Source organism: Mixophyes fleayi, chromosome 1 (assembly GCF_038048845.1).
Source record: "Mixophyes fleayi isolate aMixFle1 chromosome 1, aMixFle1.hap1, whole genome shotgun sequence".
NCBI lineage: Eukaryota > Metazoa > Chordata > Amphibia > Anura > Limnodynastidae > Mixophyes > Mixophyes fleayi.
Window position 1 is genome coordinate 438,665,995 of NC_134402.1, and position 13,776 is coordinate 438,679,770.

General features: G+C 44.7%; 1 protein-coding gene across 12 annotated transcripts in view; it reads right to left on the reverse strand.

Annotated features, from left to right (window-relative positions):
* NEDD4L (NEDD4 like E3 ubiquitin protein ligase) overlaps nt 1–13,776 on the reverse strand; it is a 265,091-nt gene that overhangs the window by 108,579 nt on the left and 142,736 nt on the right. The window contains exon 1 of one of the 12 annotated variants that reach the window (XM_075185056.1): nt 10,436–11,716. The exons of 5 other annotated variants lie outside the window; for them this stretch is intronic. In XM_075185056.1, coding sequence (XP_075041157.1) covers nt 10,436–11,590 — 1,155 coding nt within the window. In that variant the 5' untranslated portion in view covers nt 11,591–11,716. Of the gene's footprint in view, nt 1–10,435; nt 11,717–13,776 lie in introns of those variants that run through there. 6 more of the 12 variants (XM_075185000.1, XM_075185018.1, XM_075185036.1 and 3 more) reach the window with 6 other exon arrangements.

Genomic DNA, 13,776 nt, shown 5'->3' on the forward strand with positions numbered 1-13,776 from the left:
TTGTTCTACTGGTCCTTCTGGGAAAACCCCACATGCTAACCTCAGGCGAGCGAAACATTTTTGGGATTAATTTAAGTTAGTCCAGTTAGTCACTGATAGTGTTGTATAATTTGCTGTCTGGGTCAGTTATATAAGCAGTGGGAAGTGAGTCTGGTTACTGCTGTAATCAGACAAACACTTGTAGGTAAACAGGAGGAACCAGGGAATTGTAAATCCTGAGCCAAGTATTTACTGTACAAATAAAGCAATGATCCCCTTAAGTGCACAAGTGAACATTCCCATGTTGTGAAATAAGCATTTCAATTACTATTGAACAGATCTTTATGTTTGAACCATTGCTAAACAAAAAAAAAAATACAGTGTTAAAATGCAAACTGAATATACACAGAAACCTTTCTAATATAAGTGTGTTATGGTGCGAGCAATACTTATCCCCCCCCTTATCACTAGCAGCATACACAGCATAACACTTTTTAGTAAAGGTCACAATGGGCAAAAAGCTCAAATAGTAAAGCAAAGCATGGCAAACTTGTTCAGCCCTGCATGAGAAGCAACCCATCTATAAAGTGCTTTTCTATCACCCAGGATACTGCACATCAAGCACATAGATCTAATAAGCTTTGGTGTTCTGTTACCATCACCCACAATTCCAAAGTGAAGCAAGACACAAAAGTACCTCCTCCCAATCAGCACAAAAACTGGATGGGAAAAGGCTCACAGCACAGATTCAGTCATAATATCAATGCCGTGTATTAGTATCTCTAGTAGAGGATTTACTTATTAGCTAACCAGGAATGTAGGTTGTCAAGGCAGTTTTAGAATAATAAATATCTACAAATGGGTTGTATAACGTCACTATTCCTCCACCGCTCTACAGTTAGTACAGGTGAATCGGTCTTTGTCAGAGCACATTGTACAGACGCCTAGATCCTATTGCACAGACTAAATTGCCAATATCCCTCTCCAAATACCCACAACACATATGGTTTTGCACAAAATTGGGTCCCACTTATATTCCAGTACACTTATTCCCTTGCACACAAAACTCATTAGCAACTGCTTAGACCCAATTGCACGACCCTCATTGGAGCCTGCACACCCATTTGTTATTGTACGATTATTGTGTAGACTGAACGTCTAATGCAGGGGTGGGCAAACCTGTCCTCAAGGGCCATATCCAGTTCATGTTTTTAGGATTTCTTTAATCATGTACAGCTGAGTTAATCTATTTGGCTGGGTCAGTAATTATCCCACCTGTTTCTACAGGCAGAAATCCTAAAAACATGAACTGGATATGGCCCTTGAGGACAGGTTTAGACTCTAATGGCTCAGTGTATGATTATATATTTTGACCTGAATCCTCAATTATATGGTGTTACAAGCATGTCCATGGAGTGACTACATATTATCCACTATTTCACTAGTCACGTAAGGGGTGAATCATACTATGTCTGGCTACAAGAAGCCCATCTATAATGGAAACTACTACTGAGGAGGAGAGGGATCTAGGAGTCGTTATTTCAGGTGACATAAAGGCAGGTAAGCAATGTAACAAAACAATGAGAAAAGGTAAGTCAGAGTCTTGGTTGTATAGGGAGAGGAATCAGTAGCAGAAAGAAAAATAATAATGTTACTGTATAGGTCATTGGCCTTATCTAGAATACTGCATAGTTGCCAACTCCCGGGGAGAGGGGGCGAGACTGGAGGGCAGGAGGGAGCGGGACGAGGCCAATCGCATCATTTTGGCCCGCCCCCCGCAAAACGTAATTTGCGTCGCGGGGGCGGGGCCAAAATGACGCGATTGGCCTCGTCCCGCCCCCCAAAATGGCGTGATTCACCGAGAATCGCGTCAAATGACGCGATTCTCGTGAAATCCGGGATGCGGGAGAAATGCCATCTCCCCCGGGAGCCTGACCCGAATTTCGGGAGTCTCCCGGACTTTCCGGGAGAGTTGGCAAGTATGGAATACTGTGTACAGTTCTGGAGGCCGTTTCTCCAGAAGGATATAAATACATTAGAGACTGGTACAAAGAAAGGCAACTAAAATGGCGCATGGTCTACAGCACAAAACTTACCCGGAAAGACTAAAAGATCCTAATATGTATAGTTTGGAGCAGAGAAGGGAAAGGGGGTACATGATAGAAATGTTCAAATATATCAAGGGTTATAACACGTACTGTGGGAAACATTCTACAAAGGAAGATAAGTATTAGAACACGAGGACATGCACTGACACTGGGGGGAAGTAGGTTCAGAGGAAATTTGCAGAAATCTACTTCACAGAAGGGGTAGTGGATAAGTGGAATAGCCTCCCATCAGAGGTGGTAGAAGCTAATACAGTAGAGCAATTTAACCATGCTTGGGATAGACATAAGGATATCATTACAAAGAATAAAGCACCAAATTGGGTTTGAGGTTACCATAGGTTAATAAAAAAAACCAAATAATGGGCAGACTAGATGGGCGAAGCGGTTCTTATCTGCCGTCAGATTCTATGTTTCTATGCCCCTTCTGCAGGTATATGCCAGAACTAGTCTGCATGATGTTATGGACTATAAAGAGTATCCCACAGCCCGTGCATCCATCACTAGTGACTGCAGAGTGTCAGGAAGGTTACAGAAAGGCAGAGGACAGAGGTGTGAGGCGGTGACGTGAAGCTGCCAGTGAAAGGCAGGAATGTATGAAATGTTGTTATATTGATTAGACTCTCTGGTTTCAGCAGCTGCTGCTTTCCATGATTACCAATGACACAGACTGGAATCCCTGAGACCCCTTGTGCTACGTGAGATACATTATGGAACAGTCAACGCTCTATATTCCTGTTCTCCATCCCCACCGCCTACATCCAGCATCCGACAGCTCAGAGGTTATGAATCTGCTCAGTTTCTGTAGCACCTTTATTGGCACCAACTGTATCATAGGCGATCATCAGACTTCTTTGTAGTTGTGTCTCTCTGCAATTGTGCTGGAAGCCCGCAGAGGTGGTTCACAAAAGAAAATATATCATATATGGGCAGCACGGTGGCTCAGTGGTTAGCACTTCTGCCTCATGAGTTCGATTCCCGACCATGGCCTTATCTGTGTGGAGTTTGTATGTTCTCCCCATGTTTGCGTGGGTTTCCTCTGGGTGCTTCGGTTTCCTCCAAAAACATACTAGTAGGTTATTTAGCTGCTATCAAAAATTGACCTTAGTCTAGCTCTCTCTCTCTGTCTGTGTGTATATTAAGAAATTTAGACTGTAAGCTGCAATGGGGCAGGGACTGATATGAATGAGTTCTTTGTACAGCGCTGCGGAATCAGTGGCGCTATATAAATAAACGGTGATGACGATGATATCCAGCGATCTAACAACCAGTCAGCACTGCGTTCTCACTGCACCGAGTAAGGGCGAGTCACCCGGCTACCTTGTCTTCTTTACCTAGCGGCCTGATAAACCTTAGGGTATCCCTGGCGCAACAACTATGGCCAGTCGTAGAGGCTTTTAATTGCGTCTCCAGCAATGTAAACACAATTTGTCATCGCTGAACTCATGATTCAGTTATCTTCTTTCATCCTACTGGGGATTTCCGTCTTCCTTTCATTATCTTATTATTAAAGCTTAATTTTGTATCCCAGGATAACCAAATAAACAACCCTGCCTGATTACATACAGACATGGCTGAAAAGCACAGGAGACAGACAGAAAAATCAAGAGAAGTTTTAGAATGGATATAATTCAATAAATTAAAGTCATTTGAAGGTGGAAATCCTATTTAATAAAACAGCACAAAGCTTCCGCTGCCTTGACCAAAGTGTTCTAGCTAAAGGACAGGGGAACAGGTTGACAGCATCAAGCACAATTTCCTCTTACCCCCCACCCCCCCCAAAAAAAAATCTCTAGGATTGTTATTGCAGCAACACAGTTTTTATAAACATGCATCCAAACAACATGAGCATTATTTTATTCCTAATGTAGCCCGCCTGTATCCCCTCTGACTAAAACAGAAGGTATCTGAAAGGTCATAAATACTTGGAAGCTGTAGGGGCTGCAGGACTACAGACGCCCATCTGAATGTTTTACTGGAGCAGCTGCTGGCCGCAGTCTAGTGAGCATGCCTAAGAATGTCACACTATGGATGGGCCAGAGTCTCTGTGCCGGAGGTAGCTCACAGAGCTCAATGTATCGGCATGTTGGTGCTACACTATGCAAGGTGCACTGTGGGTCTATGCGCTGTAACTCATAGCAACCAACCTGACCACGCAGGACAGAAAATGAAACAAATATCCGATTACTGATACAGCTTACAGCACATTTGTGCATACTGCACTTTGAAAAGGAATATGTAACTTAGGGTGCCCATCCACATATCTTCCAACCGTAGAGCTCCCAACTTTGGAGGGCAGGGAACTGGGACAAGGGGCGCGGTCATGTCACGATGGGAGCCAATCACTGCCATGCACACCAAAGGGCAGCAGTAAAAGTGAGAGGGATACCGCCTAACCGTCTGATCCATGGGAGAAAAGATGTCCGGATTGGGACAGCGGGACAAATGTCAGGCGAAAATGAGGTCCAGTGTGTGCATCTAACGCGCACTGTTGCGTAGTTTGATTAAAACACTTTGGAGACATCATGAGCCTCGATTGACGCTAATGTGCCGAGGTTTCCATCAGAGTGCACTGGTTCGTGGTGCACGAATGTGACGTTTACAAAGAAGCAGTAATTGGGTGGATTTGGGAGGAGTACGTGCGGTGCCCACTATGTGAGAAGTAGTCGCACCACTCCCGACTTTTTTGCGGAGCAGTGCAAAAAAATGAGGTTTTGTGTTGTGAAGTAAATGACTGAAATGGGATATAAGAGTGGAGAGCTCAGACCATTTATTTATATAGCGCCACTCATTCCGCAGCGCTGTACAGAGAACTCACTCGTATCAGTCCCTGCCCCATTGGAGCTTACAGTCTAAATTCCCTAACACACACACAGACTAGGGTCATTTGATAGCAGCAAATTAACCTACCAGTATGTTTTTGGCGTGTGGGAGGAAACTGGAGCACCCGGAGGAAACCCACGCAAACACGGGGAGAACATACGAACTCCACACAGATAAGGCCATGGTCGGGATTTGAACTCATAACCCCAGTGCTGTGAGGCAGAAGTGCTAACCACTGAGCCACCGTGCTGCCTCAAAGGATGACCATTTTAAAGCAAACTACAGAAAATGTAAAATAGTCTTCCAATAAACACAAATGAAAAACATCGAAACAACATCTCCCAGCGTTCAGCCAGTCCAAAGACCCAATTTAACCTTCAAAACATATTTCAGCCATCCAACACTTTTCAGGCCCTTCCCCTAATAGGATAGTTGTAACTCTAACCAAGGAGAGTACCAACACTGGGTCTCATGACATTGTTTACACTGAAAGCTAAAACTTACCAGAAGGTACACTGAATCACACAAACATGACACATGTCATGCAGGCAGTTTCTGATTCCCACACAATTAGTTTCAGCCACAAATAAGGATACAACAAGCAGTATTTCAGGAGAAAAGCTTTTATGCCATTAAAGGGGTCTGGTCCAATGTGACGTTTACACCTCTGTACAACGCACATCTTCAGGTTAATCCACCTTCGTGCCCACTCAGCTGCACTTCCAGTTGGCATCGCCAGAAACCAGAGAGTAGGTGAGCACCTTAAGGCGCACTGGGCGGACCCTCTTAGCGCAAGTAGTTTGGCCCATCCAGTGACGGCCGTAAGGAAGGTGCAATGTACGTTACCTCCATCTATAGCAGAATCAGGAGCCATGGATCCACGCACCGTTTCTACTAATGTTGGGCAAGATCAGGAAGGAGCCTGGGTCAATCTCTGCCGCAGACTCTGGGCTCACCAGTTTCTACCCGTTAATATTGGGATGGCATCAGTGTATTGCTGGGTAAACGAAGGGGGAGGAGAGAGTAGGCCGCTAGGATGCAACATTCTTCAGATAAACAAACAACAAAAAAAATGTATTCACCATCAGATGTGCAGAACAAAGGACAAGTGTGGTAGAACAGCAATTTTACTGCCTACACTTGGTTCTTACTTATAAACTGGAATATTTTTTTTATAAGCCTCTTATTTTAAAAACGCCTTTTCTCATGACGTTAAGGTTATTTGTAATCACAGCCTGCCAAGCACAAACCGTATTGTTGGTAGGAGACTAGGAGGGGTTAGGCTGGGAACATTACAGCGAGTCTGCAGCGTCAGGAACAGCAGGAGGACACGAGTGACATAAAAAGTCTATGGTTGTGGATTCTCACAACACAATGCCAGCAGAATAATACCCACTACACACAGAGCTCGGCACAGAAAAAGTAGAAAAAAAATAAACGCTACAAAAAAAACCGTACAAGGGATATAAGGAGTGGATGACACATAAGCATATTTGAGAAAAGCAGTGCTTGACATTAAAGATAATAAGAGTATTAAATGACTAAATCTGGAGAGTTAGCAGCTGTCTATATATCACTACTGAGGATCTGCAGGGGCCAAAGAACACACACAATATTCAAACACTTCTATCAGTTTTGCTGGGCTGGTATTTACAGCTGGAAACAAGGTATTCACTACATTGAATAAGTCAACCTCTATTCTAATGTATATTCATGGAAATGTAGCCTATCAATTCATTAGGTACTAGTGATATTACCATACCTTCCAACGATCACGATTTAGGCAGGATAGTCCCAATTTAAGGACCCTGTTCTGCCATCTCGACAGCTTTATCGTGTGGGTGGGAAAGTTGGAAGAAACCATCTGTTCAATCGTCATCACCATTTATTTATATAGCGCCACTGATTCCACAGCTCTGTATAGAGAACTCACATCAGTCCCTGCCCCATTGGAGCTTACAGTCTAAATTCCCTAACATACAGACAGACACAGACTAGGGTCAATTTGTTTGCAGCCAATTAACCTACCAATATGTTTTTGGAGGGGGGGAGGAAGCCGGAGCACCCGGAGGAAACCCACGCAAACACAGGGAGAACATACAAACTCCACACAGATAAGGCCATGGTCTGGAAATGAACTCATGACTCCCGTGCTGTCAGGCAGAGGTGCTAACCACTGAGCCAATGGTGAACGGATGCCCTACACACCTTGCCATTGGTACGCTTGGCGACAAAAGTGCGTTTCGAGGGAAAGAGTATGAGGACAGCCTAGCACTTCAAAAGCACTAGGTCCCCTCCTGGGGTGTGGTCACACCTCCATTGTGACATGATCAGGCACCCTACAAAATCGTCTGTCACAACAAAGTTATGATACCGTGCCTCAATGATGAGCGGTTCTCCTCTGTTGTATCGGTGACCTCACGGTAGAACTCACAGAGCTGAAGAACAGAAGAGTCGATTGTTACTGGTAGGTTCTTGAGCAATTCGCCCTTAATGTGAACACAGAGAGATAGGGCTACGTCCTATCTATTAAGGGTGTACGGCTGGCGATAGCAGTACTATCGCTGGTGGTACCTCTTGCCTGCGATAGCCATAGATTCCAACATGTATGGTTCTGAGAAAAAGACATATGTGCAAGCATAGAGGCGATCTTTTAGCATGTGCTCTACTGTGAAGATGGTATACGGTGAACATGTAAATCATACTTGCCAACTTTTTCTCGTTGGCTTCAGGGAGATCCTGGGAGAGGTGGGCCTGCGGGGGCAGGCTTGACAAATCACATCTTTTTAGCCCCGCCCCAAAATGTTTGTCACAATTCGGGCCAATTTCAGCAGGGGGCGAGGCCAAGATGACACCATATTTGCATCATTAAGCCCTGCCCCCCCCCCCCCCCACTTATCTATTGTGGGGGCGAGAACCGGGAGTTTGCCTTGCGGGAGTCTCCCGGACATTCCGGGAGAGTAGGCAACTATGCGTTAAAGAAAAGCAGCTAATGAATCTCTGGAGACTGAAGTGCCTTTTACATTTCTGTTTCCATTACTGAAGTCATGTTGTCTTACCGGTCAGTCTTTGATTAAATCTTGGTCTCCATGAAAATGGCCACCTCCATGGGCATCAATACATGGACATAGGACACAATTTCTGAACTGTCATCATGCCACAGGTGGCGAAGCCAAACACGTCTTGTACTGGCTCAGCATCAGGGAGAACCCCTATTTCAGGGAGTCTCCCTGACATTCAGGGAGAGTTGGCAAGTATGATGTAAATATTGAATGTGTACAGCAATTCCGCAGTAATCCTTTTTCTGTTATCGCTATCTCAGGGTGGCAATAATGAAAAAAAATAAAAAAAAAAATAATGTAAATAGAGTTTAATTGAATAAAGCAATTTTCATTGACTATTTTATTATTTATTTGTTTACTAGTAGGACTGAAATCCTTTCAGTTCTGCTGTGAACGTCACGCATGCGTATACTCCCAGAGACTGGCTCGAGGAAGCGGTATGTTAAGGTGGTATTATATCGCTGCGGTAAGCAGCAATAGGAAACCGGTCCTAGAGACATGCGTCAGTGAATACACCCCTATATACTGTACGTCTGGTGGGTAAGAGGGCAGGAAGAAAGGATACGGAAAACTGCAGATTACATTTGAAATATTTGTTCAGTTCAGAGGAGAGAAAAGACTAGTGTACAAAGACCAATACGGAACCATTTTTTTTTTTTTACACCTAATTTATTTCCAAATCCAGGGAGCTGAAGGACCGAGCGAGACCAGACTGTAGCCTGCTGTGTATATAATGTATAGCTCCCACGGGCATTATTCTGGTCTCTGGGATCCCACTACACACTGCACCTATAAAGACTGACAAGTAAAGTGAATTTATTACAACATTCTTCCCTTTATCACATCTCCATCTCTTGCCTATATAAGAGGCTACTGAAGGAGCGGCCAGACACACTAAGAATAAACACTTGTTCCAGGGAAAGAGCCTTCTTTAGTTTTATACAGCAGCACATAGGGGGTGGGGGGCTGGGGGGGGACATTAGGCACAACTTCCAAAAGTCACATCCAAAGTACGTTTGTCAAGAGACTTAACTCTCCACCACGTCAGACAAACATACCCAATAGTTTATATGGCTGACACTTAACATGAGCACAGTGGACACATCTGCAGAGTTCTATATATACATTACCGTCAACGGCTAAGACAGTACATTTATCAATATTCTACGGCAATAACCCTTTGTTGTACGGGGTGAAGAAAGCAAACACATTGCAAGAGAGGTTTTCTGCCCTTTATTAAATAGGCTTCTTAATTCATTAGCGCTTACATGTAGATGCCGTTATATTGTGCGTTAGGAACCATGGATACGTTGAGACGATTGTGTTTATCCAAACCGATCAATACCACAGGGGCGGAACAGGCACACACTGGACTCCATAGCAAATTTTGGGCAGGAGCCCGGCTATGCCGCTCTAGCCTCTAGGGCTCTCAAAACGGCAAAGCAGGGTCCTCCTTCGAGCACGCGCGGGACCGGCGCACACTCCCGCTGCTCAGAAAAGACCTCTGCTCGGATCTATGGAGAGCAGAGCTGGAAGCTCGGGGGAAGGGCGACCTTCGAAGGAGGGCGACCAAGCATTGCGGTGACCCCTTCATCTCCCACAGTCCCACCAATCTTTCATAATCATCATCAGCTATTTATGTAGCGCCACTAATTCCGCAGCGCTGTACAGAGAACTCGCATCAGTCCCTGCCCCATTGAAGCTTACAATCTAAATTCCCACAACAAACACAGACAGACTAGGGTCAATTCACATCATATTATATATACATAATTTGAAATAAAAGTAGGGACAGGAGGAATCAAGACCACAATAGTAGGCTAAGTAGAGTATTGGGGAGAAAGTATTTTAAAACGTATTTTAAAACGTGAAAAAAGGGCTGTGTCATATAACATGTATATTACCCGACCCCCTCCGAAGACCCACTTTGGGTATTAACTATAAGATGCCAATTTATGAACAGTCTCAATTCTCTGTGGTTAAATAATAAAATAAATAAATGTTCTGCACCACTAGTATTATTATAGGAAAGACGATGAACACAGAATGAATTACAGCCAGAGACACACAGAATTAACACCCTAAGGGTTTGGTATTAGTCATTTCCTTTTTCATACCCGACCAAATAAAGGAAATATACTACAAAAAGAGAAATAAAGCGATATCGACAGTGTACAGAACGACTTATTGATATTTAAGTTGCTTTAATATCAATATTCTTCCTTGAGGCCAGACAGAAATGTATGGACTCGATGCTATTGACAAACTAATTATTCTAATATGCATATATGCCAATTCTTCGTGTAACGGTCACTTTGAGAACACCCCCCCCCCCCCCCAGCCGCCCCAAACACCCCCCAGGGTTACTCGGTGTTAAATGAACGTACTAGAACATGAAGTAGATAAAGTAGACTGGACACATTGGATCTCAGAGTAAACCACAGGTACACAATGCTTGTTACTTACAGTGTCCTTTCCAGAAGCAGATCCAGAATTTCCAGAAGTATTTTTCCCTTGTTCGCTATTTTGCTCTTCACTCCCACGAGTTACACGAATCCTAAAATGTGGCTGCCTGACATTCTGCTCCTGTCTAATTTTAAACGAGCACCCCTGTCCCTGCAAGGGTCTGGAATAATTCTGACAATCCTCGGTAACGTCCAGACTGGTAGACCTGCCTTCTGTGTTCAATCCATTCTCTACGGGGCTGATGGTCTCCGACCGTGGCTGCAGAGGGTAGGAGGTGCTCCTTTCCAGTCTGATACGGGGGTATCGAACCAGTCGGTCTCCTTTCGTGCCGGTGAACCCAAAGTTATACTCTTCTCCCGGGTTACAGTTGTTGGTTTGAGACTGCTGAAGTTGAAATACAAAACATCTTTTCCCTGGGCTGCCCGACGTGTCCGGGAGATGCTGCAGGGACCAACGCCTCGGCTCGGCGCTAGAACCGTTCTGTGCTTCATAGCACGGCGGTAGCAATTTCACCTGCCGGATGTCGGGGCTGAGAGTCTGGCTGTTTATTCTCACTCCACCAACCTTCTTGCTGCATGTAGGCACACTGTCCTCATCCTCCCCATCCGTCGCATGGTTAATATTCCCATTTTGCTCCATGAAGCGACATCCATTAAGTCTGGGATGGAAGGAGGTAGCCCCGTAAGCCCCATTAACTCGTTGCCTTTCGAACTGTGGAGGAGAATTACCAGGCGTATCTTGGGGACTACTTACAGTGGAGGAATTTTTCCTCACGGCTGAAATGTAATGCTCGTCGAAGTCGGCAAATCCACACGGAAGCACCTCTTCCGAAAACTCCGCACCCTCTCCCTCGTCTGCACAGTCGCTCGCCCCTTTGCGCTGGAGGGAGATTTGCATGGAGGAGCTCCTGGTCGGGCGCGCGTCGATGTTCTGCAGCAGCTGTGGAATAAACATGGAAGTGCTTCTTTTCAGGGCCCCCTCTTCTTGCAGGTCTCCGTCGACATAATGTCTAGAGAACGGGTGGGAGCCGTTCCTCCTCGGCAGGGTATGGAATGCCATGAAAAAGTCATCTTCTCTCTCCTGTTCGAGGACGTCCGACTCGGGAGCCGTGTTGCTTCGCCCCGAGCCAAAATGAAACCGTAGCCTGTGGGCCATGGTTTAACAACGGGCAGGGAAGAGGAGGAAAAAAAAAAAAAAAAAGACAGGGAACGACGTTGCAGGCTCTGCCAGGAGTTAAAAATCATAAACACAAACTCCAAGAAAAAGTGTCCCATCTGCCAAACTTAGCACTGCAGGACTGATAGCGACAGATAGCAGAAATAGCCTAAGTGACAAGCAGAATTCCAGGCATGATTGGATAAGAGCAATCAGTGCTCCTGCATTCTGTGACATAGGGTAGGGTGGCTGGAGTCATGTGACTCAGTCGTTCCCCCCCCGTCGTCCCCCCCTCCATCACCCTCCGCTGCAAGCAAAGATTTTTCATTTAGGTTTTTTTTTTTTCCCCCTTGTGTGTCCAACAGCGAGAGCCTGAAACAGCATCTCCCCAGCTGCTACATTTCCATCAGGAGGAGGCAACACCAGTGAGAGACATACATTCGTAGCTGCTGTAAACTTAAACCAAGTTGGGCACTTTTCTCTTGGCAGGAAAAAAGGGAAAGTTTAAAAAAAAAAAGTGAGAAAACACAGGCGCACTTTATAGCCACGATAAACTCTGAATTACCATCTGCAGCTATTACAAAAGCCTTCCCCTATATGAGCAAGACCTCCAGAAATTTGAAATGGGGAAAAAAAAAAAACAAAAAAAAGAGCCACACATTAAAGACACAGTAAGAACCGTTCTGCCTCTAAGTAACAGGTCACCGATTCTACGGAAGATGCCTCAAACTATTTGTCTGTTCTTTTGTTTTTTTTCAAATTTGACCCTTTGTTTTTGTTTTTTTAAAATTTTGTTACTTTTTAGAAAAATGCTAGATTTTTCTTTTTGTTTTTCACCTGTGTGTTTCTAAACTGTTGCCAAGTATACATTTTGTTCATTTGATGCAGTTTTGTCTGACAAAATGATAGCTTTTGTAACTCCATTAAGCCAAAATGGTTTATCCTTCTAACTTACTTGCTACTCTCCTTAAACTTAAAAGAACTCATCGCTTCGCATATTTTGTGGAGTGATTAGAACGGATATGTAGAGTCATCAATATCAGCTATTTATATAGCGCCACTAGTTCCGCAGCGCTGTACAGAGAACTCGCTCACATCAGTCCTATTGGTGCTTACAGTCTAAATTCCCTAACATACACACAGACTAAGAGCAATTTAATAGCAGCCAATTAACCTACTAGTATGTTTTTGGGGTATGGGAGGAAACTGGAGCATCAGGAGGAAACCCACGCAAACACAGGGAGAACATACAAACTCCACACAGATAAGGGCATGGTCAGGAATCGAACTCATGATCCCAGTCATGTGAGACAGAAGTGCTAACCACTAAGCCACCGTGCTGCCCTTGTATCACCACCAATACACCTTTGAAAGGGTTTGCGTTTTTCATGAATTAAGTCGAACTCAAGCTTCCTCTACTTGTATGCACCTAAACCAGCATTACACTACCCCGCCCCCCCCCAATATGAACTTTGTAACATGTATATAACATGCTCCAACATGAAACAAATTTCATATATGCAATGTGTTCACCTATAGAATGTCCCCTTAGTGAATGCCATACTTGCCAACTCTTCCTTAATGTCAGGGAGACTCCCTGAAATAGGGGTGATCTCCCTCACTCCCTGAAGAGTCTGGCATTCTCCCTGATGCTGAGCCAGTACAAGACGTGGTTGGCTTCACCATCTGTGGCATGATGACACAGTTCAGAAAATTGTGTCCTATGTCTATGTATTGATGCCTATGGAGGTGGCCATTTTCATGGAGACCAAGATTTAATCAAAGACTGACCGGTAAGACAACACGACTTCAGTAATGGAAACAGAAATGTAAGAGACACTTTAGTCTCTAGAGATTCATTACCTGCTTTTCTTTAACGCATTGTTGCCTACTCTCCCATTTCTGGGAGACCTCCCGGGAGAGCAGGGCAACCTCCCGGATCTCGCCCCCGCAACAGGTAAGTGGCAGGGGGGGAGGTTGTAAGGACGCGTCATCTTAACCCCGGGCAAAATGGTGACAGTCGTTTAGGGGGCGGGGCAAAAAAGATGCGATTAGTCAAGCCCTGCCCCCGCACACCCACCTTCCCCGGGATCTTCCTGAAGTCAACAAGTAAAAGCTGGCAAGTATGGTGAATGCAGTATAGGTATGTAAACTAATACTCATTCTGCCTCTCTGCATACCCCATG